The 25,560-nt window shown below is 41.6% G+C and overlaps 2 protein-coding genes across 13 annotated transcripts in view; one reads left to right on the top strand and one right to left on the bottom strand.

The window, feature by feature from the left end:
- Nucleotides 1-2,984, top strand: part of ST6GAL2 (ST6 beta-galactoside alpha-2,6-sialyltransferase 2) — an 81,980-nt gene extending 78,996 nt beyond the window's left edge. For 7 of the 12 annotated variants that reach the window (XM_079972743.1, XM_079972734.1, XM_079972740.1 and 4 more), the window contains one exon: nucleotides 2,815-2,984. In XM_079972743.1, coding sequence (XP_079828869.1) covers nucleotides 2,815-2,920 — 106 coding nt within the window. In that variant the 3' untranslated portion in view covers nucleotides 2,921-2,984. The remainder of the gene's footprint in view (nucleotides 1-2,814) is intronic. The other 5 variants (XM_079972739.1, XM_079972737.1, XM_079972742.1 and 2 more) reach the window with 1 other exon arrangement.
- Nucleotides 1-25,560, bottom strand: part of LOC307214214 (parapinopsin-like) — a 48,477-nt gene that overhangs the window by 17,066 nt on the left and 5,851 nt on the right. The window contains exons 2-4 of the mRNA XM_079972945.1: nucleotides 23,893-24,574; nucleotides 12,755-13,074; nucleotides 5,287-5,520 (exon numbers count right to left, since the gene is read on the bottom strand). Coding sequence (XP_079829071.1) covers nucleotides 5,287-5,520; nucleotides 12,755-13,074; nucleotides 23,893-24,229 — 891 coding nt within the window. The 5' untranslated portion in view covers nucleotides 24,230-24,574. The remainder of the gene's footprint in view (nucleotides 1-5,286; nucleotides 5,521-12,754; nucleotides 13,075-23,892; nucleotides 24,575-25,560) is intronic.

The raw sequence follows: 25,560 nt of genomic DNA, 5'->3' as shown, positions 1-25,560 counted from the left end.
AAATCTCCTTGGATGATAATGTTGAAAGAACAGTTTGTGTAGGAAGGATGTAACAAGTACAGCCATCCTGTGAGTGTTCTTGCATAACTATTACACACATCTGTGTGTTTTAATGTCAATTACTGTGCTTTCAGAATCAGTTTTACACGTCTTGGAGATGGAAAAGGAATAAAATTATAAGTGTGCTAGAAAAGAGTCATAAAGCCTGTAGGCTGTGGGAAGCAGCTAATTGGGTTATTAAATAGTGACTTAGCCACAGGCTGTCACACTATATACAAAATGAAAAATAACATTAAAAATACAGAATATAATTTTAAATTACAATGACAGGCATCAATTGAGAATAGCAGCATTGAGAAATATGAAATGCCAAACTTTTAAAAAATTAATTCCACAGACTATTAAAGCCATCACATTTTACAGCCTTGGTAGTTTTATAAAAATTGTCACGGTCAGATTAATTGAAACTTCTATTATAGCTCATTATGACTCAATCATGCTTTCAATCCAGGCCAGTGGTTGCCAAATGTTTTTCCTCCAATAGATCACTTGAAAATTGCTGAGGATCTTGACGCACAACTTAAATTATTATCATTCTTTTTTGTCTGTTGTAGCAATTGTAACGTGCTGTGCTGCACCGTGTGGTTTTTCAAATTGTATTTTCATTGTTTCTTAAATCTGGCCCTACTCATCATAGTCGTAGACATGCCTTAGATTTGGTGTTTACCTCTGCAGACATGGGTGACCTGAGACAAAGTTCCAGTAGAACAAAAGAAGTGCCATGGTCAGATCACTTCCTGATGCAACTAGACTTCTCTGTGACCCTTCTTCTCCACAGGGAGGTGGGAACCAATTCAAATGGTCTTTCCCACCACTTAATGAATCCAAATGGCTTCCAGAGATCCCAATCCAGAATGAGAGTCCTACACCTTGCAGTTAGTGGCCTGAATGGACTGGAGAAAATGTACTTTTCCTCTGTAGCTGTACAGAAATACATATTGCACCCTTATATATACAGTGGTATCTTGGTTCTCAAACTTAATCCATTCCAGAAGTCCGTTCCAAAACCAAAGCATTCTAAAACCAAGGCGCACTTTCCCATAGAAAGTAATGCAAAATAGATTAATTCGTTCCAGACTTTCAAAAACAACCCCTAAAACTGCAATTTAACATGAATTTTACTATCTAGCAAGACCACTGATCCATAAAATGAAAGCAATAAACAATGTACTGCAGTCACACAATCAATCAGTAGCTGAACTGGGTTCCACGCAGTCACAAAAACAAAACAAAAAAGAGCTACCCAAATGCAAAATAAATAGCAAAAACAGACAGACCTCAGCGTAACACTCAAATCGGAAATGTGGCACTCAAATCGGAAGCATAACACTCAAAACAGAGCATGTTCAGCTTCCAAAAAGAGTTCGCAAAGTGGAACACTTACTTCCGGGTTTGCAGTGTTTGGGTTCCAAGTTGTTTGAGTATCAAGGAGTCTGAGAACCAAGGTAGCACTGTAAAGGGAGGGGATCTTACAGCTAAAATGGGTGAAGATGATGGTGAAGAAGATGACTATGAAAGGATGAATTATGCAACCTTTTTTGTTGTATCTCTCACTCCTCCTTTCGCCCTCTAGCCCTTACTAGTTTTTTTATTGTATTCTTCTTGGTGGAAAGTTGTCTTGGCTCGTTAGTGTGAACTTATTGTGCAGACTCCAAAGATATGTAAATATTACATAATAATGAAAAAGAGATGAGATCACAGTGGCTACTGCTTTAAATAATATATGAGGTAGTGAAGCATTCTTTTCCTTGATTATCTGACTCTGACAGAAGAATTATTCTTACCAACAGCTCTTGGAAGTCTACATCCCATTTTCAAAATATACTTGCAAGACAAATGAAAGGGAGAGAGGAAATGAGAATATAGTACATTTCAGCAGGTTTCTACCACCATACTGCCACATCTTTTCAGCTAACTGTTCACATTTTTAAAAAGAATTATGATGATTGGATAATTTCTCTACAACCTGCCATCTTGAATAAGACTTTAGGTTTCTATTGTTATTTTCTATCCTTTTTACATTAGCGGTAAGATGTCTTGAGTAAAAACCTCCTCTAACGTTTATAAAATCCTAACATGCTGTGTTGAAATTCTAACATTTTAGAACCGGAAGTGAGGTAGCTATTTTTAAAATTATTATTATTTATTCAGTTTGTAGAATGCCCTTCATCTCAGGATTCATAGCATAAAAACACAAAAATACATAACGTAACGAACGAAACAATACCCCCCAAAATGATGTTCGTTAGATCTTTCCAGTATATAGATTTAAATATAACTTAACTGAATTCTGTAGGAACAGTGTGATAGAAATATCTAACAGCGCACTCATATGAGCCATTGTACTGAGGCAAGAGTTCACAGGTGTGGGTTCAAGGTCTCAGCATTGGGCTGGAGCTGAGGACATGGTCTGTTGTGTTGTAACATTGCTGGGTGAGCCCAGTCTCACCACAAATACAGAAATAGATCTAGAAAGAAACTCACTTGGAGGAATCCTAGGTTTCCTCAAGGATCCTAGATCCAAACATGAAAATGCTTTTAAGAGGCATTCCCACGAGAACCAAGAATATTTCTACAAAGAGTCACAAGAGAGCACCATTCAAGGATGACACTTTTCCACTGGCAAATTAGATCTTGCCTGTTTAAGCATGTGACATGCTGACATGTACCTAATTTTCTGAAGGTATATTATTTAAAATCACAATGTATCCCTAATCTGCAAATGGTGAATTCAATGCTTTTGCTCTCGGGCAGGGAGAATGACACAAGAGACTTTCAAGATGTTCAGGGAAAACAACAAGCATGGGTCTACGAAGAGGCATTTTTCCAAGTTTCCGAAAGTCAGTACAAGCAGTTATGATGACAAAGATGAATTTCCTATTGTGGAAACCCCCGTGGTGTGAAAAGAGGTGATTCAGAGAGATGAGCACAACATATATTACATGCCTGACAACTCTGACAGTGTTGCGATATCTTAATATATTAGTGGGAGAAGCTGCAGCGTTGGCCTGTGGGAGTTATCTTAGAAACTCCGTCAGTAGCTCTGGATCAGGAAAAGGGAGGTTTGCACTGCGCAGACCTCCCACCGCCTCGCCCATCTCCCTACCAGTGAGGAACAGAACCCCACCTGCAGGGAAGCTAACACAGGACCTCCACCACACCTGGTGAGTTGCTTCTCGTAGCTACATCACCTCACCACAGCCCTCATTTTCAAGGGCCAAGAAGTTGTCCCTTGCTCACTGAGGGAAACAGTGCACTTGAGCAGGTTGCTACTACAATTTCTCCCAGAATTGCCAAGACACACAGGATGATACTGAGATTGCCATTCTCGCCCATGACACATGCTTATCAAGATACGGTCCCACCGTAAGATTCCACCCCTAACACTTTTGTGCTGCCGGAGCACGATTTCTGTTCTCATCCTGAAGCAAAGTTCTTAACCTGAAGCACTATTTCTGGGTTAGCGGAGTCTGTAACCTGAAGCGTATGTGTCAGGGCCCCTGACAGTATGTAACCTGAAGCGTATGTAACCCGAGGTACCGCTGTATTGTTAACTGTTTTAGTTGTTTTCATAATTTTATGTTCGAAATTAATCTAGGAAAGCAATAACAAAACAAAACAAATGTTCTCTATCTACCTTTAAAGAAATTCATCAGGTTGCCTCTTCTAAAGGCAATGAATCGTTATTAGGTCTCAGGGTGGTTTACAACATAAAAGTTACAATGTTGGAAGTACAAAATACATTATGAAAACAACAGTGGTACCTCGGGTTACATACGCTTCAGGTTACATACTCTTCAGGTTACAGACTCCGCTAACCCAGAAATAGTGCTTCAGGTTAAGAACTTTGCTTCAGGATGAGAACAGAAATCGTGCTCCGGCGGCGCAGCAGCAGCGGGAGGCCCCATTAGCTAAAGTGGTGCTTCAGGTTAAGAACGGTTTCAGGTTAAGTACGAACCTCCGGAACGAATTAAGTACTTAACCCGTGGTACCACTGTACTAATGTATACGAACTAATACAGTGGAACCTTGGTTTTTGAACATAATCTGTTCCAGAAGACCGTTTGACTCTTGAAACATTTGAAAATGGGCTGGCTGCAAAGTCAATGGGAAAAAATGAAAAATGCACCTTGGGAGCCATTTGACTTCCAAGACATGTTTGAAAATGGAAACAATTACTTCCGGGTTTTTGGTGTTCGGGTTCCGATTTATTCGGCTTCTGAGACGCTCGACAACCAAGGTTCCACTGTAAATACATTCCCCAACAAAAGCCCCTAAACAGTATCCCAGACCACAAATACAAAATGCATATTAAGATATAATATTTGAAAACAAAGAACATCACCTCCAAAATAAAACAATACCCACCCAAGTTAACCCCCCCCATTAGAACCATAATTTTAGCACAAGGGGGCCAGCCCACGCCCTCATTCCACCCCCCAAAGCGCCACTCCCAAACTGCTATTATTTACTAGTCAAAATAACTATTGAGCTTATCGCCCAACTAAAGTAATCTTGGTTGTCCTGTGAGTTTTAATCTATTAACTGTGCAATCCTATGCATAATGTCAGGGAACTGCCATCGGAAGAACAGGTGGTGGAAGGGCTCCGGGAGGATAGAAGAGATTCAGCAGCAGAAGAGGGAACCAGTAGGGGGGGAGCAGGAGCTTCCAGGGACAGGAAGTCGGAGGGGAGGCTCTGGGACACTTCCAGTGAGAACAGTGAGGAGGTATCAAGGCCCCCTTTAGCGACCCCCACCCCTCGCCGGAAGCTGTCACGCAGGGAATCTAGGAGACGCGTTTCCGTCAAGCAGCTTTTATGCTGGAAACGTTTCCGCAAGCGCCCACTGTCGGATTCTACCAGTGACTGACGGAGCCATGTCCAAGGGCTCCGCTCAAGGCAGAGCTTTGCTACGTTAAGCAAACTCCGAGGGACTAACCCTTTTACGCACAAGTAGCTCATTGTCCCATCACACATAACTACTCAAAAGTCTATCCCATTAGGTAGAGCGAGGCAGCCACAGAATAAAACAGCAAATTGTTGAGCACCAGCAAAGGTGGAAATTATTTACCTTGCCTTGGGGGGAAAGTCCTCCATTTTGGGTTTTCTGTTTCAGATGCTAATAACTCTTAATGTAAGTAGTCCTCAAACAAAGGAATATTACTTTGGGAGCACAGAAGTCATTTTCCGTTTACATAAGATAGCTCGCTTTAACTGTAATGCTCACCTGTTTGTTCATAAGTATGTAGATGATTGGATTGCATACGGTGCTGCTCTTTGCCAGAATAGATGGTATGACGCTTGCAACAGGGGACACCAAGCCTGGTCTACCGAATGTCGCAAGGAGAGCTATAACTCCATAAGGCATCCAGCAAATCAGGTAACAGATGATGGTCGTGATCACCATGAAGAGGACGTGGAATTCTCTTTTACGGGCAGAAGTCTTCCTTATTTTTCCAACCTGTTAAAAATTACAGTGTCTTATTAGTAAGCAGTGCAAAATATCCAAAGTATAGCAAGTCAATTTAAATGGTCAGTGAAGTGTAGGTGGGTTCCCACCAGGCAAGACACAGTGATAACAGCAAGAACCTTTATTGAACAAACAGAACTAAACAACAGGGGCAAAGCAACTGCTTATATACATTTCTGAAGGCCTGGGCCACTCCCACTCCCAACGTGATTGGCTGTCTAAACTTCCAAGCTGCGAATCATGACTCAAGAGTTTAAGGGCCAATGGCAGAGGCCCAAATCCAGAAATGTTCTGTGATTGGATATCATGTATCGAATCAGAACACAGGGGCTCAGAATCCTTAGTCCAGACTCAAGCTCAGGCAAACACAGACCACTGAATACATAACAGTCAGGCCCTTGTTCTTTGGAGCAGGACCAGCCTTATCATTATGCAGAACAAGACAGGTGCCTCAGGCTGGCTGTTAACTGCTCCCAGATACTGGTTTTAAGCACCCCCACTGCCTCACCCCTGAAACAAATCCAAAGTTAAAATAAAATTGGGTGTCGCATGGCATCCACAAAATACCCAATACACCAGATTGTTTTTAATTAATAAGCTTACAGGGCAAATCTTAAGCATGCCTGCTTAGAAGCTAATCCCATTGAATTAAATGGGGATTACTCCTAAGCAATTGTGCGTAGGACTGCAGCATCATTTTCTGTTTTGGAGCACCCTTTGGCATGGAATTGCTTTGAATTGGCTGCTCTTCGCCTTGGAACGCTTTAGAATGTGAACAATGGATGGTCAGAATTGGCTCCCAAATAGATCCCCAGGGCACTACTAAATGGTTATGTGTGTGTGTGTGTGTGTTAATTGCTCAGTTTAATTTGAAAGGAAAATAAAATATTCTTTAAAAGTTGTAAATATTGTCCCTCTCTTGGAGTTCTGTAGGTAAATGTCCTTGAAAACAGCTGCTGAAGAACCAATCAATCATCGCATGTAAATATATTGTACTACTACCTCATACAGCTCCTAATTAGTGTTATATAACTTCTAAGTCGATATTGTCAATTTGTAGCAACATTCTAGAGCCTGACAAGTGTGCGCAGTGCTCACAGATCAGTGCCTGAACAACAATCCTGATGTACAGAAATGGACTATCCCTGACCTGAATCATAGAGGTTACTCTTTGGAATGTCTTTAATAAATAAGATGCAATGTCTAAGTAGAGGCACTGCACACTGGCACCTATTTTCTTTTTTTAAAAAAAAAAAAACTGGTTCCAACTCAAGCAAGTACCGTATTTTTCGCTCTATAAGACACACCAGACCATAAGACACACCTAAAAAATATTCTGAATCTCAGAAGCCAGAACAGCAAGAGGGATCGCTGCGCAGTGAAAGCAGCAATCCCTCTTGCTGTTCTGGCTTCTGGGATAGCTGCGCAGCCTGCATTCACTCCATAAGATGCACACACATTTCCCCTTACTTTTTAGGAGGGAAAAAGTGAGTCTTATAGAGCAAAAAATACAGTATGTTCATTTGCCCAGTACAATCGATGTTAACATTTCATACTGCAAACAGGAAACTGCCACCTGAATGCCCACACCCCAAACCATATATTAATATTTACCAAAAAAAAGCTGCCTAACACCTAGGCAGACTCACTGTTCCATCTGTTTCTGTACTGCCTACACCAGGCATGGCCAAACTTGGCCCTCCAGATGTTTTTGGACTACAACTCCCATGATCCCTAGCTAACAGGACGAGTGGTCAGGGATGATGGGAATTGTAGTCCCAAAACATCTGGAGGGCCGAGTTTGGACATGCCTGGTCTACACTGACTGCAGCAACTCTCCAGGGTATCAGACAGGGAGTCTCTCCCAGACCTACTGGGAGATGTTGGAGATTGAACTTGAGATGTATAAAGCAACTGTTTCTGTCTATCTGTTCCACCATCTGTGGATTCTGAGAAGGTGAAAGCAGCTACTGGGGAGGGGAGAGGCCAAGACCAGTCACCCTGAATGGGCTCACACTGTTGACTCATAATTATCGCAAGGCAAGCACTTTCACATCACACCGACACTCCTCATGTTGGGCCTTCTGGGGTCGTGTTTACCAGCATCCATCAGAAGACAAAGCATTTTGGAACATCACAGAATCAGCTTACTTACAAGAACTTTTGTCAGTGTGTGACTTTCAGAATTGGCCTGAGCCTTGTTAAGAAAAGCATGAACAAGTGGAGACTGCAATAAAATGTTGCAGAATGTACTCTTGTTCAATGTTCTATCTAGCCATTTCCCCTTTCAGGATATTCTAGTCCCACTTTCCCTCTGTCTCTTGATTATTTGTGCCTTCCTCACCCAAAGAAACTCAGCATTCCATGGCCACTGAGTACTACTACTACTACTAATAATAATAATCTATTATTTATTATTTATTATTTATTATTTATACCCCACCCATCTTGCTGGGTTTCCCCAGCCACTCTGGGCGGCTTCCAACAAGATATTAAAATACAATAAAACAACAGACATTAAAAACCTCCAATCATCATTGGATTGGGGAGCGGGTTTCCTCATGAAATCACCCCCAAATATTTTAATACTTCTGTAAACCCTAGGGTTCTGACAACACTGTATACCCTAGGGTTTACTGCAAGTATGCTCCCTCTTGTTTCTGAGCAGTCTTATTTTAGCGACACAGCCATTCTAACTTGGCACCCAAGTCTGTTATATATGTAAGGTTCTTGTATGTGTCTGAGGCACTATAGGGCACTATAGAGTGAGAGGCACAGAGTAAGCAAGTCTTCAAACTTGGCCTGAATTCAGTGTTCGAGTGCTCACAGCGAAAGCGGGCAGGTTACAAGCAGCATAGCTGGGCCCCCTTACAAATATAGTTTGCAAGAAGAGTTCATTACAGAGGCACAATTCCCTCTGGGCCCACCCAGAATTCTGCATTTGCCCTGAAGCAAAATAAAAAAAAAATCCATTTACCCACAAACCAAAATAGATGCATTTATCCCCAGAGAGACATAAACTATCAGGATGTCCCAGGGTTGGGGATCCTGTCACAACGCATTCATCCAACCAACGCTCAAGAAACAATGAAGTTCCTTCCGGGTCTCCCATCCCAGCAGCAACTGGTTGCCAAGTGAGATTATACAAGCTCCTTTAAACAGATGCAATCCTACGGTGCTTCCTTCTCTGTCTGCATTCAGCTACTCCCTCTAAGGAAAAGAGAGGCTTTCTCTAATGTGCCTAAGCATGTGCCTCTAGCAAGACATCCCTAGATTCTTTTTGACAGGTGAAACAACTGCAACAGGTCTCTAAGGGAGATAAAAGTGAGGAACACAAGGAAGCCATCAGGATTCAGCTCAGATAGCCTCTGAGACCTGCAGCGGCAGGTACTATCACAATAGCTTTAGAAAGCGGAGATGAAATATTCCAGGTAAAAACATAGCCAGGATGAGACATCAACCACCAGCTTTCCCCCCATCTCACCGTACAGCAGCTGTTAGACTACAGGTGAAACTCAGAAAATTAGAATATCATGGGAAAGTTCATTTATCTCAGTAATTCAACTTAAAAGGTGAAACTGGAAAATGAAGTCAGCACCCCCATAAAACTCATCTGCGGAAGGAAGCATGAAGTGCCCCCAAATCTCCTGGTAGACGGCTGCGTTGACCCTGGACTCAACAACAGTGGACCAACACCATTAAGTCCAGGGTCAACATGGCCGTCTACCAGGAGATTTTGGAGAACTTCATTCTTCCTTCCGCAGACGAGCTTTATGGGGATGCTGACTTCATTTTCCAGCAGGAATTTGGCACCTGCCCACACTGCCAAAAGTACCAAAACCTGGTTCAATGCCCATGGGATTACTGTGCTTGATTGGCCAGCAAACTCGCCTGACCTGAACCCCATAGAGAATCTATGGGGCATTGCCAAGAGACAGATGAAAGACATGAGACCAAGCAATGCAGAAGAGCTGAAGGCTGCTGTTGAAGCTTCCTGGTCTTCCATAACACCTCAGCAGTGCCACAGGCTGATAGCATCCATGCCACACCGCATTGAGGCAGTAATTGATGCAAAAGGGGGCCAAACCAAGCACTGACTACATATGCATGCTTCTACTTCTCAGAGGTCCAGTACTGGTCTATTTACAATTCTTGTTTTGCTGATTTCATTTAATATTCTAATTTTCTGATATTGTTAATTTGGGGTTTTCATCAGCTGTACGCCATGATCATCACAATTATAACAAATAAAGGCTTGACATATCTTGCTTTGCATGTCATGAGTCTATCTCATATATTAGTTTCACCTTTTAAGTTGAATTACTGAAATAAATGAACTTTTCCACGATATTCTAATTTTCCGAGTTTCACCTGTATCTCCAAAAGAGAATATTTCCATTTAAAGGAAATGTGTTTATATTAACAAGCAATTTGTGTGTGGTAACAGGTAAGGATTCCTAAGAGGATACGAAACATTGAGAAGTTAAGGGATCAAGGGCTTTGAGGTGAGGAATCCTCATCTGCATTTAAGCGCAAGTTCCAATATTGCTGCCACTCAAACGTTAGAAAGTTCAAACAAATTTCTTTGCTTACTATTCTGTGGGTAATTTTCCTGTGGAATTATTGTTCTGCCCGGTTTGCTCTTTAAGGAAATTCTTGCTAACAGGTACAAGGAAGTATTATACTGGAAGCATCACCAGGAGTTTATAGCTTGGGTCAATGGCATATAGTACACAGACAGAAGTATAAAGCCAGAAGAGATGTCATTTCCTTGTACATGGAACACTAATGTGTTATTTGTGCATTCTACTGTGAAGAGTGGCACCAGACAGAAAGTCCCCTTTCCTTTAGTAACAAACAACCCCTAGAGAAGACAACCTCTCTTTGCATTCAGCCAAATACAGTATACAATAAGAAATGAATTTTCTTGTTGTTGTACACATCCATATTTTTTTTAAGTGCACAGTATACACAAGAGACTGCTAACAGAAGTAAAAAGTGGTTTTTTGAATGAATATGGAATTTTGAAATGGCTAATGCCACAATCCTAACCATGCCTACTCATAAGTAAATCCTAATTCTGTTGAATTCAATGGGGCTTACTCCCCGGTAAATGAGGTTGGGAGTGCAGCCTTAATTAACAATTAAAGTCTGTTGTTAAGAATTCTGTGCCACATTCTCACAAGATACTGTGAGTGATTTCCAATTAAGACGTACTGAGTAGCTCCACTGAAATCTGTTCTTTTGGCTATCGCCATATGGAACATAGTGCAAATAGTTGTGTACAAAACACACGCATCCGTTATGAAGGTTATACACATGTTTTAATTCTAGTTTTGCCCTTTTTGAAGGCAGTTTAACGAAGTTTATTATTTCCCCTGAAATAAACACCATATGACTTAGCGATAAACAATCTGGAAAAATCAGTCTGATTATAGTAGATCCTAATGTCCTACAATCTTGGCTTTGAAATGTTAGAGCGCTTTGTGAATATTGTAGGTTCCTACTGGGCAGATATTTAATTCTTGAAGGTATTCAGGTAATAGCTTTTGCTCTGACAGGAATCCTCCAGGAGTTAGCTCCTGAAATCAAATATATCATCTAGCATTACTCATAGCCCTAATTTCAAAATTCTCATGCAAAGGCCAACCCTGCTTACTCAAGTACTTAGAACCTGACTAAAATTGGACTCTCGGGGCTTCAAATGAGAAAAACATCACTGAAAGGCAGGAGATGTCTACCACACTGAAGAATAAGTAAAAACTGAAGCCTTCTCCGGACAATCAATACATGTATAACCCTTCCAAATTTTGTCCTTTGCATGAGAGTTCTCCAAGTTCTAATTCTAAAGCAACATCACAATATCCAGCCAACACCTAACATGTGGTGGAGCCTGGGAAAGAGCAGAGCATAAGCAAAGTTTAACTGCTGTACATGTTTTTGCAGAAATTATAAAATGCAGGAATAGCTGCCATGGTGCCCCTCCAGACATTGCTTGACTACAACATCCATCATCCCTCCCCACTGGGTTTGTTGGCTGGAGTTGATGGGAGTTGGAGTTCAACAACATCATAAATCTCATTAATCAAGGTAGAATAAATTAGGCTGCAATCCTAACCCCGTTTGGTTCCATTGAACTGAAGGACTTACTTCTCAGTAGACACTGTAGTAATTAGAAGTGCAATCCTAAATAACAAATTAATCACAAATACTGTCAACTCGTCAGATCCATGAGGACAATCAAAAGGCGCCTGGTTCATTAAAGCTAATCAATCCTGCAGACAACCCTTAATGATGCTGAAGTTGGTTTATCCATTTACAAATTAGGTAAAACCATCTTATTAATGGAGAGCAATGGATAATTACCAGTTCAATTCATTATTCAATCTAAACCATTTTCAGTCAGTTCATCAGTGTCCAAGACAGATAACCCCTATTCATTGATGGAAAGGTTTGATGGTCTGGACTTGGTGAGTTTACCTGTCATAGATGATGCTATTGTTACCCTGTCTGATCAGAGGAACAGCCTAGGTGTTCTCCTGGAGCCAAGTCTTTTCTTCATCTGCACTCAGAACCAAACTGCATGAGTTTACCTTCAAGGCCAGAATATAAATATTTTAAAGAAACAAACAAAATGTTTACTCTGAAGGAGCAGGAGATAAAGGATCTGCTTTGGGTGCAGATGGAGGCAATCCTGGAATCTCCAGGGAAGGCTGGGAATATTCTGTGTCTATACCTTGGATACTGTAGTAACTGTCAGTCAACGTAGACAGTACTGAGGTGGATGGGCCAAGAGGCTCACCTGATGTAAAACAGCTTCGTCGAATCACAGAATTGTAGAGTTGGAAGGGACAACAAGGGTCATCTAGCCCAAACCCTGCAATGCATTAATCTTTTTGCCCTAAGTTCCTAGAAAACAGTTTATGAAGACATGCAGCTCTGCTACTGAGGGAAAGTAGCTATGGTCCTGAAAGCTTCCTAGATAGGAGATGATTTATCTCAAAGGAGAATAGGATAGAACTGTAATAAACAGAGATGCCACTAAGTATAGGGGACTTACTCTCAAGTAAGTGTGCAGAGGATTAGGGCCTTCGAATATGAAATGAGAGAAATCTATCATCTTTGAAAGCCTTCAATTCATTTTTTAATGTATGTATATTAGAGGGCATGTATCTGAAACGCAACCTACCTCAGAGATAGCATATAACGCCTGTGACACACTTACCTGTTTGACATCATAAAAGAGGCGGGCGTAGCAGTATATCATCACTATTATGGGGATGACTAAGCAGAATATGAAGAGGCAGATGATGTACGACACTGACTCTGGTGTTTCAGAGGTCCATCGGACGGAACAGCTGGTGCCTGCCCGCTCGAGCCCATAGCTGCTCCAGCCAATGAGAGGGGGCACAGTCCAGACCAGAGAATAGAGCCAGGAGCCCCCAACTCCTAACAGAGCCTTTTGGTAGTCAGAGCCACGCTTACTGGTGAGGGTGCTGTAACGTTCGTAAGACAGAATGGCCAACGAGATCAAAGACACAATGCCTGCAATGAGAAAGAAGTGGGGACAAAAATAATTAAGAGAATCACTGTGTGTTATTTCATATGACGTAAAGACTTAAAGGGCAGAAAGCGAAATACCATTTTCTGCATGATTAGAATGTCAAGGGGAATTATTATTATTATTATTATTATTATTATTATTATCATCATCATCATCATCATCATCATTTGTTAAATTTGTATACCGCCTATCATCCATAGATCTCAGGGTGGTTCATAGCATAAAATTACAATATAAGAAACACAAAAATACATAATAAAAACAAAACAAAACCAATAATTCCCCCTCCCAGGGTCAATAGGAAGAAGCTGGCAAGGCAGACAAGGTCAAGTAACACATTTTATTTTCCGTTTTTCCTTCTATAGACACACAAAAAAAGGCATGACTGAACTTCAGACTTGACATTTATGATAGCGATGTCTCCCTCCACTGAGAATAATTTTGCAAAATTCACCCCAAGCTGATTAGGGAACTTGACCCCCTGGTCTCCATTGATTTTTATGGTTACTTCCTTGTCACCAAAGGACATACAGATGCTGGAACCAAAGTGTAGTGTAGTGTAGTGTAGTGTAGTGTAGTGTAGTGTAGTGTAGTGTAGTGTAGTGTAGTGTAGTGTAGTGCAGATATGCTTTTAAAGCTTTTGGCAATCTCAGAATTATTCAAATAAAATATTCAAAACTCCTGCCTCTGTCTCAATGGAAATACATTCCCTTTGGTAAAGACAACTGTATCTGAATACATTTTTTGTAAAGTCATGATGACTGCTTTAAAGCAATTTCCCAAGTTTTCATCAGGACACAGGACAATATCCCTGCCAGCTGGTCTGCCGGTGAGAGTGCTGGCAGGCAATTGAGAAAGAACCAATGGAAGATGCACTCAGCTTTTCATGGGCATCATTTGCTCACTCATCCCCTGGGGGTTAGGAAGAAAAATAACAGAAGTGGGCAGCTGGCAATCATGAGGTGGTGCCAGGAAGCTTTTGGGAGCAAGAATGCGGTCCTAAGTAAGCAGATGACTATGCTATCCTCTGATGACCATGGCCCTGAGTCAACCATTTCAGTGTGACTGATATTCACAGGAGGATACAGACTACAGAAGATGTGGCTCCTATGCCTATATCTTCCTTTCCTGTGGGATGGCTTGTGCTAGTGTGGGAAGTAATCATACAATCCGCCCAACCCAGATGGTTTCCTCCTACAGACATGAGTGGAACAGCTTGAGTTCTCGTCTATAGTCTTCAGGTTAGAAGTCTATTTTCTTAATGGCAGAAAAGTCTTGTGTGAGCATTTGAAACATAATCTTTGTATCTTATTACTGGGTTTCACTTCCATGAGTCATGAAAGGAGGGGGGCTTGTCTAGATGTCATCATTGGGTTCCTCTCCAAGCCTGTGATTTGATATCTGTAAGATGGGGTTTCTGCAAAGAAAAAGGGACTGCCATAGTGGTTAATCCAAACCAGGCCTTGGCCCAAAAACATTCTGACTTCAGCCTTCTGAGGTTTGGCATATAGAGCAGATATGTCTACAAGTAAACTCAGAAAGTGTTTGGCAAGATGGCCTAACCCCCCTTTATCTTATAATGGAAGACAGGGGTCAGCAATGGGAGGTTTCTGGGACAGATCCAACAAAGGGGTAGCAGCAAGCTGTTCAGTTGTCAAAATGGGGCACAAAAGATGTTTGGGAGGAGCAACAGATGCAACTTTTTCAGTTTGAGAGAGGGAGAGCTGGGCTCTGCAGGGTAGTGTCCACAGTAGCTCCAAGTGAACTATCATTTGCAAGGCTGTCCCCTACAGATTGCAGTGAAGGATCAAATATTTGAATTAAGAAAGCTGTGAACTACTGTTAAGGAACATGTTCTGCCCTGTTCCCCCTTCTTTGACATGTATGTATAGGAATGCTCCTTTTATTTTTACATGGCAGAGAATTCAAACAGTTCCCCCTTTGTGGTGTGTTCCAGCAACAAATGTTATCATGTGGGCTGCCAAGTTCATGCATTGCCTGTTTCCTGGACACAGGGATAGACTGAAAGATATGGACATGGGGCTCCCACCATAAGAATAAGTACAACTGCATGTGTTGGCACCTAGAGAACAGGGCTAACCAGCACATTTTTTGGAAGCCACTTCACACATTCAATACCTATGCATACCAAATGGCCAAAGTAGGCTACAAATTTACTAGAAGTAATTCTTAATCCACTAAATTGAAACAAAGTTTGTTTGTTTGTTTGCACTGAAATGCATATACTATGACAGCAACATTGATATTTACACACAGCTGATGTGAACATGGGTAAGTGGGGGGTGTCCTCTGGTATGTAATGAGAAGTTTTTTTATAACAGGCAGACAAGAAGCATTTGGAAACTAGCAGGGTTTGCTATGGATTATACAAGTGCGTAATTGTGGTGTTGTCTGCAAATCAATAAATGCTGTTGTTTATTGACCTGGAAATCATTTAATGATGCCCCAATTACAAAGGCATTGCCACCTCTACATAAGATTTGTCCCCTTTGATGTTTGGGAAAATACCAATGTAAACAGCCAAGACACGTCCACTTAGTTAACTTCAGGTGGGGGGGGGGGAGAAAAAAATCTTATCAAAAGAAAAGGTATTTCACTAGGTATGCCAACAAATTTAGAGGATTGTGCTTACAGAGAAAAAAAGAATGTGGCTTCGATTCAATAGTGACTACTTCCAAGTGATGGAGACAGATCCTGATAACAACTGGATTTTATATTTTCAAAAATGGAAGAACCACCACTAAATGTTTCTACATCCCAGCAGTCCTCAGGACAATCCCAGGTGCAACAATACACCTATAAGAGAGGCTAGTCTAATAATATTAATATTATTATTATTACCGCCATCTCAGTGCAGTAACTAAATGCAGACTCTGTGAGGATGGAGAAACTGTAACCCTCTGGGTGTTGTTAAGAGTCCAGCTCCCATCGGCTCCAGCCAACATAGGCAATGGCCATGGAAGACAGGAGTTATAACCCAACAATTGCAAAGCAAGAATCTTCCTTTGATGGGCAATGCCTGATGACATATGATGTGCACTCTTTATAAGGACTTGAGGAATAAGGTCATCACCCTTCTTATTGTCCATTCCAGGTCATCCAGCAACTGCCAGAGTGCCCTTTCTCTTGGCAGATCAAGATGAGCAGGTGACAGCAAAGGTTGCAAGCTGGGGCAATTAGAATAAGTTTCACTATTTGACTATTGATTCAAAACCCTAAAATGTACTGTCATACCTCATGTTACATCCGCTTCATGTTCCGTTCTTTCAGGTTACGTCCTGCAGCGACCTGGAAGTACCGGAAAGGGTTACTTCCGGGTTTCGCCACTCACGCATGATGACATCACGCGCATGCACAGAAGTGGTGAATCACAACCCGCGCATGCGCAGATGCGGGTTGCGTTCTTTTCATGTTGCAAAAGGGCTTCCGGAACGGATCCTGTTCACAACCAGAGGTACCACTGTATTTTATATAATTCACTTTTATAATTTTATATAATTCACTTTTTCTTTCTATTCTTTGTATATCGTATTGTTTTATCGCTATAGCCGTGCACCTATTAAAGTTTGCCACAGAAGGACTCTCCACGTGGGGATCTGGTCCTCCAGTCAAAAGTGGTTCACCACCTCCGGCCTTGGAGTACACTACAGAGTATGTGACCTTTGATTTAAATCCCTTTTTTTGCCTTTAGATCAGAGGCTGAATGGAAGCAAAAGGCGGTTTGCTCCCCTTCAGTTTAACTTCCAGCCCTGACAGCTCACGGCTGTGTCTACACTGCACTGCTGTTTCCTAAACAGCGTGAGGAGTCCATATGGGAGTGGTGCAACATTAGCAAATTAGCAAGTAAAATCATCACAGCCAACCAACACACACACACACACGTGGTAATTATACAAAGTTGTCCGGAGGTTGCCCTGGGTCGTTTGACCCTTTTTTAATAGTTCTCTTTTCTCCTACAAAAACCACACAACGCTTGCTTTTAAAGTTTAAGATGACATATGACTTTTCATTGCTGTACTTGCTCTTGTCAGACTGAATGTACAAGAGAGGCAGGTGACACTTACATTATTGAAACATATTTCCATGAATTTGCATCTGAGACTGGACTGATATCTACAGACTGGCTCTGAGGCAGGCAGCAGCACTCCTGTTCTCACAATTAAAACACACACACACACACATATACTGCCCCAGTATATATATGACATCACAAGATTCTAGGCTACAGCATTAACCCTTTGAATAGTATTTTGGATGCACCGTTCCCACAGTTTTAAGATCATGGGCAGCCTCAGTTCCACCTGAAACAACTCAGCTGGACACGATTCTACCGTTAGCAAAACAAGTTTCTACTGTACTGTCACCACTGGTTCACTGGCCTGCAAATCGGTTCTTAGGAAAATATTTAAATGTGAAAGATCAGAACCAGGGACACACCTATGGCAGAGTTAAGTGCTGTGGCTAAACCTGGACATAAAGAGTAGGACGTTCCTTTTTGAAATGCGTATTATCTAAAGAGCACCCATCATTTTCTGCTCCTTTTCCATGCACAAGTTCATTAGCAACACATTCCATTTATTCCAATTTAGAATCCTGGAGTAAACCTTTGAACTCATTCTACCTCCTGGGTATATGAGAATAGATAACAACAAACTAGAGACCTTAAGGGTTTCTAAACATGCTTGAGGACAAAGCCCTGTCATTGTTTATAATCTGGTTTGTTAAATATTGGGAGTTCAAGCATTACATTTGAAGCTATAGTTTTAAATTTTAAAAAGTTATGCTTTCCCCATAAAACTTCCCTGTGGAGGGTAAGGCTTTTACGTTTTATTTCATTAATAAGTTACTGAAGTATAAACATGTGTGAGCAAACTCCCACCAGCTATCAACTTCACCCATCTTAAATAAGTGTTTCCCCCCCTTCCCCCACACCCCCTTTTTAATGCCAGGTATAAAAGATCTTTTAGGTTACGCTGATGAATGGACACATGTAAGTGACAGGAAAAGGACAAGAACAGTCACTTTGCCAACAAGTGACTTAAATTACCTCGGAAATGAAAGCTTCTTAAATGCTACTAACTGCTAACCTTTGATTTCAACTAAGTGTAATGTATCCCACAATGCACATGGTAGCATACTAATAGCTTAATTGTGAGCTGAAGGTCTTTAAAAGATCAAAATAACTCTACGTAAACATAGAAAGGGGGAAAGTGGCCGTTTTAAAATGATGGCAGAAGTTTGAGTAAAGCAGGGGAGAGAAAGTTAAAACTTGTTAAAACTCTTTTGAAAACAAAACTTCAATGTCTCCTCATCTCTACTCAAACCTCTGCTGTCGTTTTAATCAAACCACTTTCCCCCCTCTCATTGTTTCTCCTTTCTTGCTCCCATGCCATGGCCACTGCCGTTGTGCAACTTGACTTCACTTTTGCTTCCCTGCCTCACCCTGACTTCATGGAAATCCAGGGATTAGCCCCCCTTCAAGGGAGTTGCATGACGACATTCTTTCATTTTTATTATATAGAGCAGGTTTGAAGGGAATTTCAGTAGCTTGTCAGAGTGGTCTTACATGCAATATCCAGTTCACACCAGAGGTTAAGACTGTCCGTGGAAGTAATTTCTGCACTGCTACTGGGTTGTTTGTTTGTAAGGTGATTATTTGTCATCAGTGACACCAGTTACTATCCAGTCAGGAGTCCATGACATCAATAACATCAAGTGACATTTCCCTACCATCCCTAACATGTCTGTGAAATAATGGACAATATCAACACAACAATTACAAAGCATGCACACTGAAGCCCAAACTTAGTACCAATACGATTACCGGTAGCTATCCTTATGACCCAGAGAATAAAAATGTTTTTACCTGGTGCCACATTGTTTGTAAAAAAGAAAAAAAGTTAACACCAATGTGCCTCCATGGAGAGAGCATTCCAAAGACTACAGCTATTACAGAGAAGACTACAGCTTTGCAAGAGGGCCAGAACTTACCATACAATTCTGTCTATAAGATGCCCCCATGTATAAGGTGCCCCCTATTTTGGGGGACTCCAAATTAAGAAAAAAAAAACCCTCAGGACTACCCATATATAAGACGAGCCCCAATTTTAAACTTAATTTTTTGGTTAAAAAACCCTTGACTTATACACAGAAAAATACGGTAATACGCATGGATGTGCCTTTTATTTAGAAGGTCACAGATTCCTTTCCTGACGTTCCCCATTAAACGCTTGAGCACAAACATTTTTATAGGATAAAGGGGGCAAAATTCACACACACCCCAATGGCAAGAAAGGGGACATGACTATAAAACCAGCATATGTCTCTCATAAAGATATACCCTAAGTTCTAATCGCTTATTGTGTTTTTCATTTATTCCGGTTAGTCCCTCCCCTTTTGTCCTTTTTTAAAATTCCTGAATTACTTCTGCATTCTTGATAGGACTCTGATAAAGTACTTGGATCTTTATTTTTAAACTAAGGCAAATTTAGGCTTTAAGGTGACAACACACTAAAATGGCAGATTGATTCCACCGAAATCAAGGTTACCTACTTTTTAAAGGAACATATATCTGGAGCTGAAAGGGATAGGAACAAGGCTCTTCATCAACTCCAGTTATGAAAGTGTTATTAATCACAATGCCTGGTTAAATAGGCCAGATCCAAAGACTCTAAAATTAAAACTATCCAACTGAAGGTCAAAGCCCTGGTTACAGCTAAAGAGTGTGTTTGTCCTTGAAACTTATTTATCTAGAATTAATTTTGCGATCATTCAATTGGTAATTATGGTCTTCATGTTCTTACAAATTGCCTTAATAACTACAGAAGGCCTGCTACTTGTTAAAAGTTGAGATTTGCTTTACAAACATTAATTTTAACAGATTTCTTATCCAAAGGAGATTCTGCAGAATATAAATGCAAACATCCAAATAGATTCTTTTCCATTATTCTGCACAGAACCAACACTGCCTAGGTTTGGATCCATTTTCCGTTTATTAAAACCCCCTCTAAAAATAGCCAAGCAACTTCTCTTTAGTTATGCCCCCTTTTATTTATCATGGGATGCTATGTTCTTCTGTACCATTTTAAGGATTTTTCATTTATATAAGGCCAAATACACTAAAACTAAGATACAATTTTTTAAAAGGTTCAGCTGTCCAGAAATGCTATCATGAATGCTGACTCAAGGCTACTTAGGACTACGAATTTCACAGGGACACAAATTATAGATTTCAGCCAACAGTGACATTTCCCAATGTTATCTGGATAATAAATAAATAAATAACAAGGGGTTCGGTTTTACAATTCAGGTCAATATCGAAGGCTGAGAAACAATAATTCCATATTGTCTTATTTCTTTTTGACATTAATGAATACAGTACAAGGCTTTGTGGATCTCTCCAGAACCTGCTGTTGTCACCACTTAATTCCGCCACTGTGCAGGGGTGAGGGCAGAGTTGTGGAGGCAGTGCGGCAGCAGTGCAGTGGCAGGGCAGCACTTCCCGTTTCACCTCAAGTAGCAAAGTGGAACGTGACACCCCTGATTAAAGGGACCATCCACAGCTTCAAATAACTGTTACAGCAGCCACACCTTCTCGGGCTACATAAGATTTGTGTAACCCAAGTACAAAGTACCAGAGCCGCCGCCTTCTTCTTCTTCTTTGCTGCCCATAGCAGCCATTTTGTTCTAGAATGCATGTCACTTATATCAATACCTTGGATCCCAAACACCTTGCGAGTCAAACGTTTTGGCTCCTGAGCACCGCAAAGCCAGAAGTGAGCATTCCGGTTTGCGAACGTTCTTTGGAACCCGAATGTCCAACACGGCTTCCGTTTGACTTCCAAAGTACCACTGTATAAGAATACTGGCATCTCCTTTTCTTTTCTTTTACACCAAAGAAAAAGTACTGCTTGCAGGCCACACAGAAAGCAGGAGAGTGTGATCAAGCAACATAGCAGGAGGACAGGAAAAAGGGCTCCCATTCATTTGGTCTTTTTTTGTTTTGTTTTGTTACGTAAGTGGTAGGTGGGAGTGACATACAAAGCAGCTGGGTATGAATCCACATACAGCTTTACAACTGGGGTTGCAATCCACATTTACTAAGAGAGAGAAAAGCCCCACTGAAAGCCGAGGAACTTTGCTTCCAAGTGAAGATAATGTTATAGATCTGTGAGTTCTAAATGCTTGGGCTTAATAGGATTTAATCAGAACTGGGAAATAGCCAGACCCAAGCGTGTGCTGGGGGTAGTTAAGAGGTGTGGACCTGCTGATAAGCCTCTGTCATTTGCACATGTAAAAGCAGCAATGCAGGGTTTCAGACAGGAGTGTTTCCAAACCCTACCTAGAGATGTCCAAGACTGTAGAATGTACCTGAACACTTCTACATGCAAATAACATGACCTGCCACTATGCTACTGTCCTTCACCCCTGTACTTGTGTGACAGGAATGTTAAAAACAGCATGCAGGGAGAGGGCAAGTATGGAAGCCATAGGAATAGAACCTATCTATATACTATGCAACAACAGTCCTATTTCTGTTTACTGAAAAGTAAGCCTCATTCATTTCAATGGGGTTTAATCCTCCTAGGTAAATGGGCATCATATCACAGCTCAAGGTAGCAGGGGAGGAGTTAAACCTCACTAGTAGCAACTGCTTCTTTCACAGATCTCTCTATTCTCTCACAATAATTTATGCCCACAAAGAAAACAAACACCCTCTAACATTCAATATGAACCACACTTTCATTCATCTGACAGGTATGATATAGTTTATAGAAGAATGCCAGGTAATTTGGAATTACGTGGCCGAGAATTTTCTCAAATTACATTCTTCCTCTTGAAGCTGAATTGACAAGTGTGTCATGCTTTGATCTACAAAGACAGGTGTGTTGAGTGTCTTTCCTAGCATCAGTGGACGTGGGCAGAAAAGAGGAACCAGGCATAAAATGCCTACATTTCTAGATAGCAAGTACAAATTAGTACAGACCAAATTGCAAGAGGTTATTGTTTGATGGCAGTGGATTAAAGAAAGTCTAATGGGCATGTGCTCCAAGAGGTCGACTTTAGATTACACATTAAGACAGGATGGCCTTCCCAGTGTAGCTGGATTGCAGCCCTCATCATCCCTGGCCATTAGCCATGCTGACAAGGGCTAGTGGGAGCTAGGGTCCAGCAACATCTGAGGGGGCCACCAGGTCGCCACCATTGTTGTAAGAGGAGGGATACCAAGAATGGAGGAGAGGCAATTCAACATTCTTCATTTTCTTTGTTCATTCATGAGTTATATGTGCAAAGCGGGTGGGAACCCGATACATACCCTTCAGTGACTTCTGTAAAAGAACTTAACCACCCTGTTCACACATTTTACAGGACATCTCTGACCCAGTGGATTCTGCTTCCAACCAAAGTCAGATGAGGCGAATCTTTTGTGTTTTATTAACTGCTTTATTGTGCAAGGGCACTGGGCCAGAAGGTTGACTGGGAAACCTGCCTCCTAACCAATGAAGCAAGCATCTGTCTCCATAGCAGTCTTCCCGTTTGGTGTGAGAAGGACTGTTAACCTAATGGAAGATTATGAAAGCAGCCGTGACTAGCAGGACAAAATCAGTTCATAAGTCAGAGGGGAACCCATAATTTCTTCTGAATAGGCTCCTTGCCACTTCCTGAACAGCAGGGGAGGGAGACTATACTAAGGATCAATTATCTTGCTGTTCTAACCATAGCTGTTGCTGTACCTGTACAAAGGCAGTCAGTTATGCTGCTATTATAGATTCATCTTAGCAATAAAGCTGTTGCTGTTGGGGAGACTGTTGTTGGAATAACGCATGAGGGGACTATGCAGGGTAGACCATCTTGCGTGTGCCAACATGCAAAACTGCCAGTCCCCCAGTACTGATGGATACCCTGTGTCTACTGATATATGCACGCAAAGGTCCTCCACGGGAGGGTGACCCTGGCCCTGTCTTACAAACATATATCAGTATGCAGACAGATCCCTTTCACAGAATATCTGCATGTGTGTAGCAAAAAGCTATGTGCATCATGTACAGATGTTGGAGGTAGCCAATGCACTCTTGTAGCCCATGCAATCTTATTACTACCACACAGCCATATTCTTTCAAAGTGTGGATCTTCCTTATATGGCTGCTAAACTGTGGAGAAACCATTCCTTCACCACATGATAGGTGCGTGATAATCAGCGAGAGAAAAACCATCCTGCCATGGGCTAGTTGCAACCAGACACCTGCTTCATTGGTTCAACAGTCACCAAGCCAACATATTTCAGGACGAAACAAAATTGTGTGTGTGTTTATTTGCCAATGGCAAGCAGTAAGCAGAATGCAAGCACTTATATCTTCACGTGTCCATGAAACCTTCCTTGCAACCCCAGCAGCACCAAAAAAAAGCAAAACTATCTGAAACCCCAAAATGGGAATAATCTTTCCCCAGCCCAGATGTGCTATGGAACACATAATTCAACCCAAAATTATGATCAGGACAATTATGCCCAATAAAGATGTGTGATTCAGAGCTTAGAATAAAAATGTGGATTGAGCTGCAAACATCTAACCAGCCTAGGAGAGAATAATGGTTAGTATTCATCTAAGTTTTACTCACAGTTAAACCTACTGAAATTGATGAACATGACTGAATTGGGTCCATTCATTTCAATGGGTCTGTTCTGAGTAATACTTGGTTGAATACCACCCAGGATTTATTTACGAATCTTCTTCTTGTAGAAATGGATTACCAAAGCAGTGAAACTTCCAAACTCTTACCGAAACAGGAATTGACAAAGCCATACCACCTGCAGCCATGCTCCCCTCCAATCCACTTGCCATAGATGTTGGATACGAAACTGAATGTGGTACCCGAGATGCACACCAACATATCGCTGGCACTGATGTTCAGCAGCAGCATGTTCACAGGGTTGCGCAGGGTTTTGAACTTGCAGAAGAGAATGAGGACGATCAAGTTATTCAAGAAGCCGAAAAGCAATATGAACCCAAGAAAAACTGCCACAATGGTGTGGCCTGTTCTAGAGAGGCCAGTTCTTGGCTCATCTGTAGACGTGCTGAGGTTGACTGTCAAGTTGGCATTAATTTCTGACATCATAGTAAGTGAAGAACCTTATTTCCAGATCTACTAGCTTCTGAAGGCCGCCATCTTTCCATTGCCAAGTTTGGGGGCTTTATTTAGTCTGTCAATCGTGACATACTAACGATTAATGTAGACATTGCATTGCTCACTCAGAAACACACTACACTGTTCCTCCCTGCCCCAACCTATTATCTGTGCAGAATAGAAGATATAAATCATTTCAATATGTCCATGATAGCCCAAAGATAATACTTTTTTCAGAACTGCAGAGCTGTGGTTATGCCTTTTCTTCATCCCAGCTCCATAATATATTTTCATAACGCTCTACTATGAAGTTTCTCTCATGCTACTTCTGGCATCCTGTATACAAAAAGAGGAAAACATGTAAGCGTTGCAATCAAGGCAATCATTTTAAAGAAAGACATTACATAATGTACTGTCATTACATAATTTACGTAATTTCCCCATGTTATTACTCTTTCATCCCTTTTCCTGGATGTTAATTTGAGGGTTACTAGGATTCTACAGCAGTGGTTTATTAGGGCATAAGGTAAAGGTAAAGCGACCGTGGACCATTAGGTCCAGTCGTGGCCGACTCTGGGGTTGCGGCGCTCATCTCGCTTTACTGGCCAAGGGAGCCGGCGTACAGCTTCCGGGTCATGTGGTCAGCATGACTAAGCCGCTTCTGGCAAACCAGAGCAGCGCAAAGAAACGCCGTTTACCTTCCCACCGGAGCGGTACCTATTTATCTACTTGCACTTTGACGTGCTTTTGAACTGCTAGGTTGGCAGGAGCAGGGACCGAGCAACAGGAGCTCACCCCGTCGCGGGGATTCGATAAGTGTGTGATAATCAGCAAGAGAAAAACCATCCTGCCATTGGCTAGTTGGCAACCAGACACCTGCTTCATTGGTTCAATAGTCACCAAGCCTACATATTTCAGGATGAAACAAAATTGTGTGTGTGTGATTATTTGCCAATGGCAAGCAAACCTATTTATCTACCTGCACTCTGATGTGCTTTCGAACTGCTAGGTTGGCAGGAGCAGGGACCGGGCAACGGGAGCTCACCCCATCACGGGGATTCGAACCGCCGACCTTCTGATCGGCAAGTCCTAGGCTCTGTGGTTTAACTCACAGTGCCACCCGGGTCCCTTTTATTAGGGCATAGTCACATGCAAACACAGTACAGTTGTATCTTGGAAGTCGAAAAGAATCTGTTCCGGAAGTCTATTCGACTTCCAAAATGTTCAAAAACCAAATCACGGCTTCTTCCTGCAGCCAATCAGAAGCCACAGAAGCCCTGTTGGACGTTTGGGTTCCAAAAGAATGTTCGCAAACTGGAACA

The sequence above is a fragment of the Podarcis cretensis genome (genome assembly GCF_951804945.1).
Source record: "Podarcis cretensis genome assembly, chromosome: 4".
Taxonomy (NCBI): Eukaryota; Metazoa; Chordata; class Lepidosauria; order Squamata; family Lacertidae; genus Podarcis; species Podarcis cretensis.
Note: the sequence above shows the minus strand (reverse complement) of the source record. Positions and strands in the feature narration are given on the sequence as shown.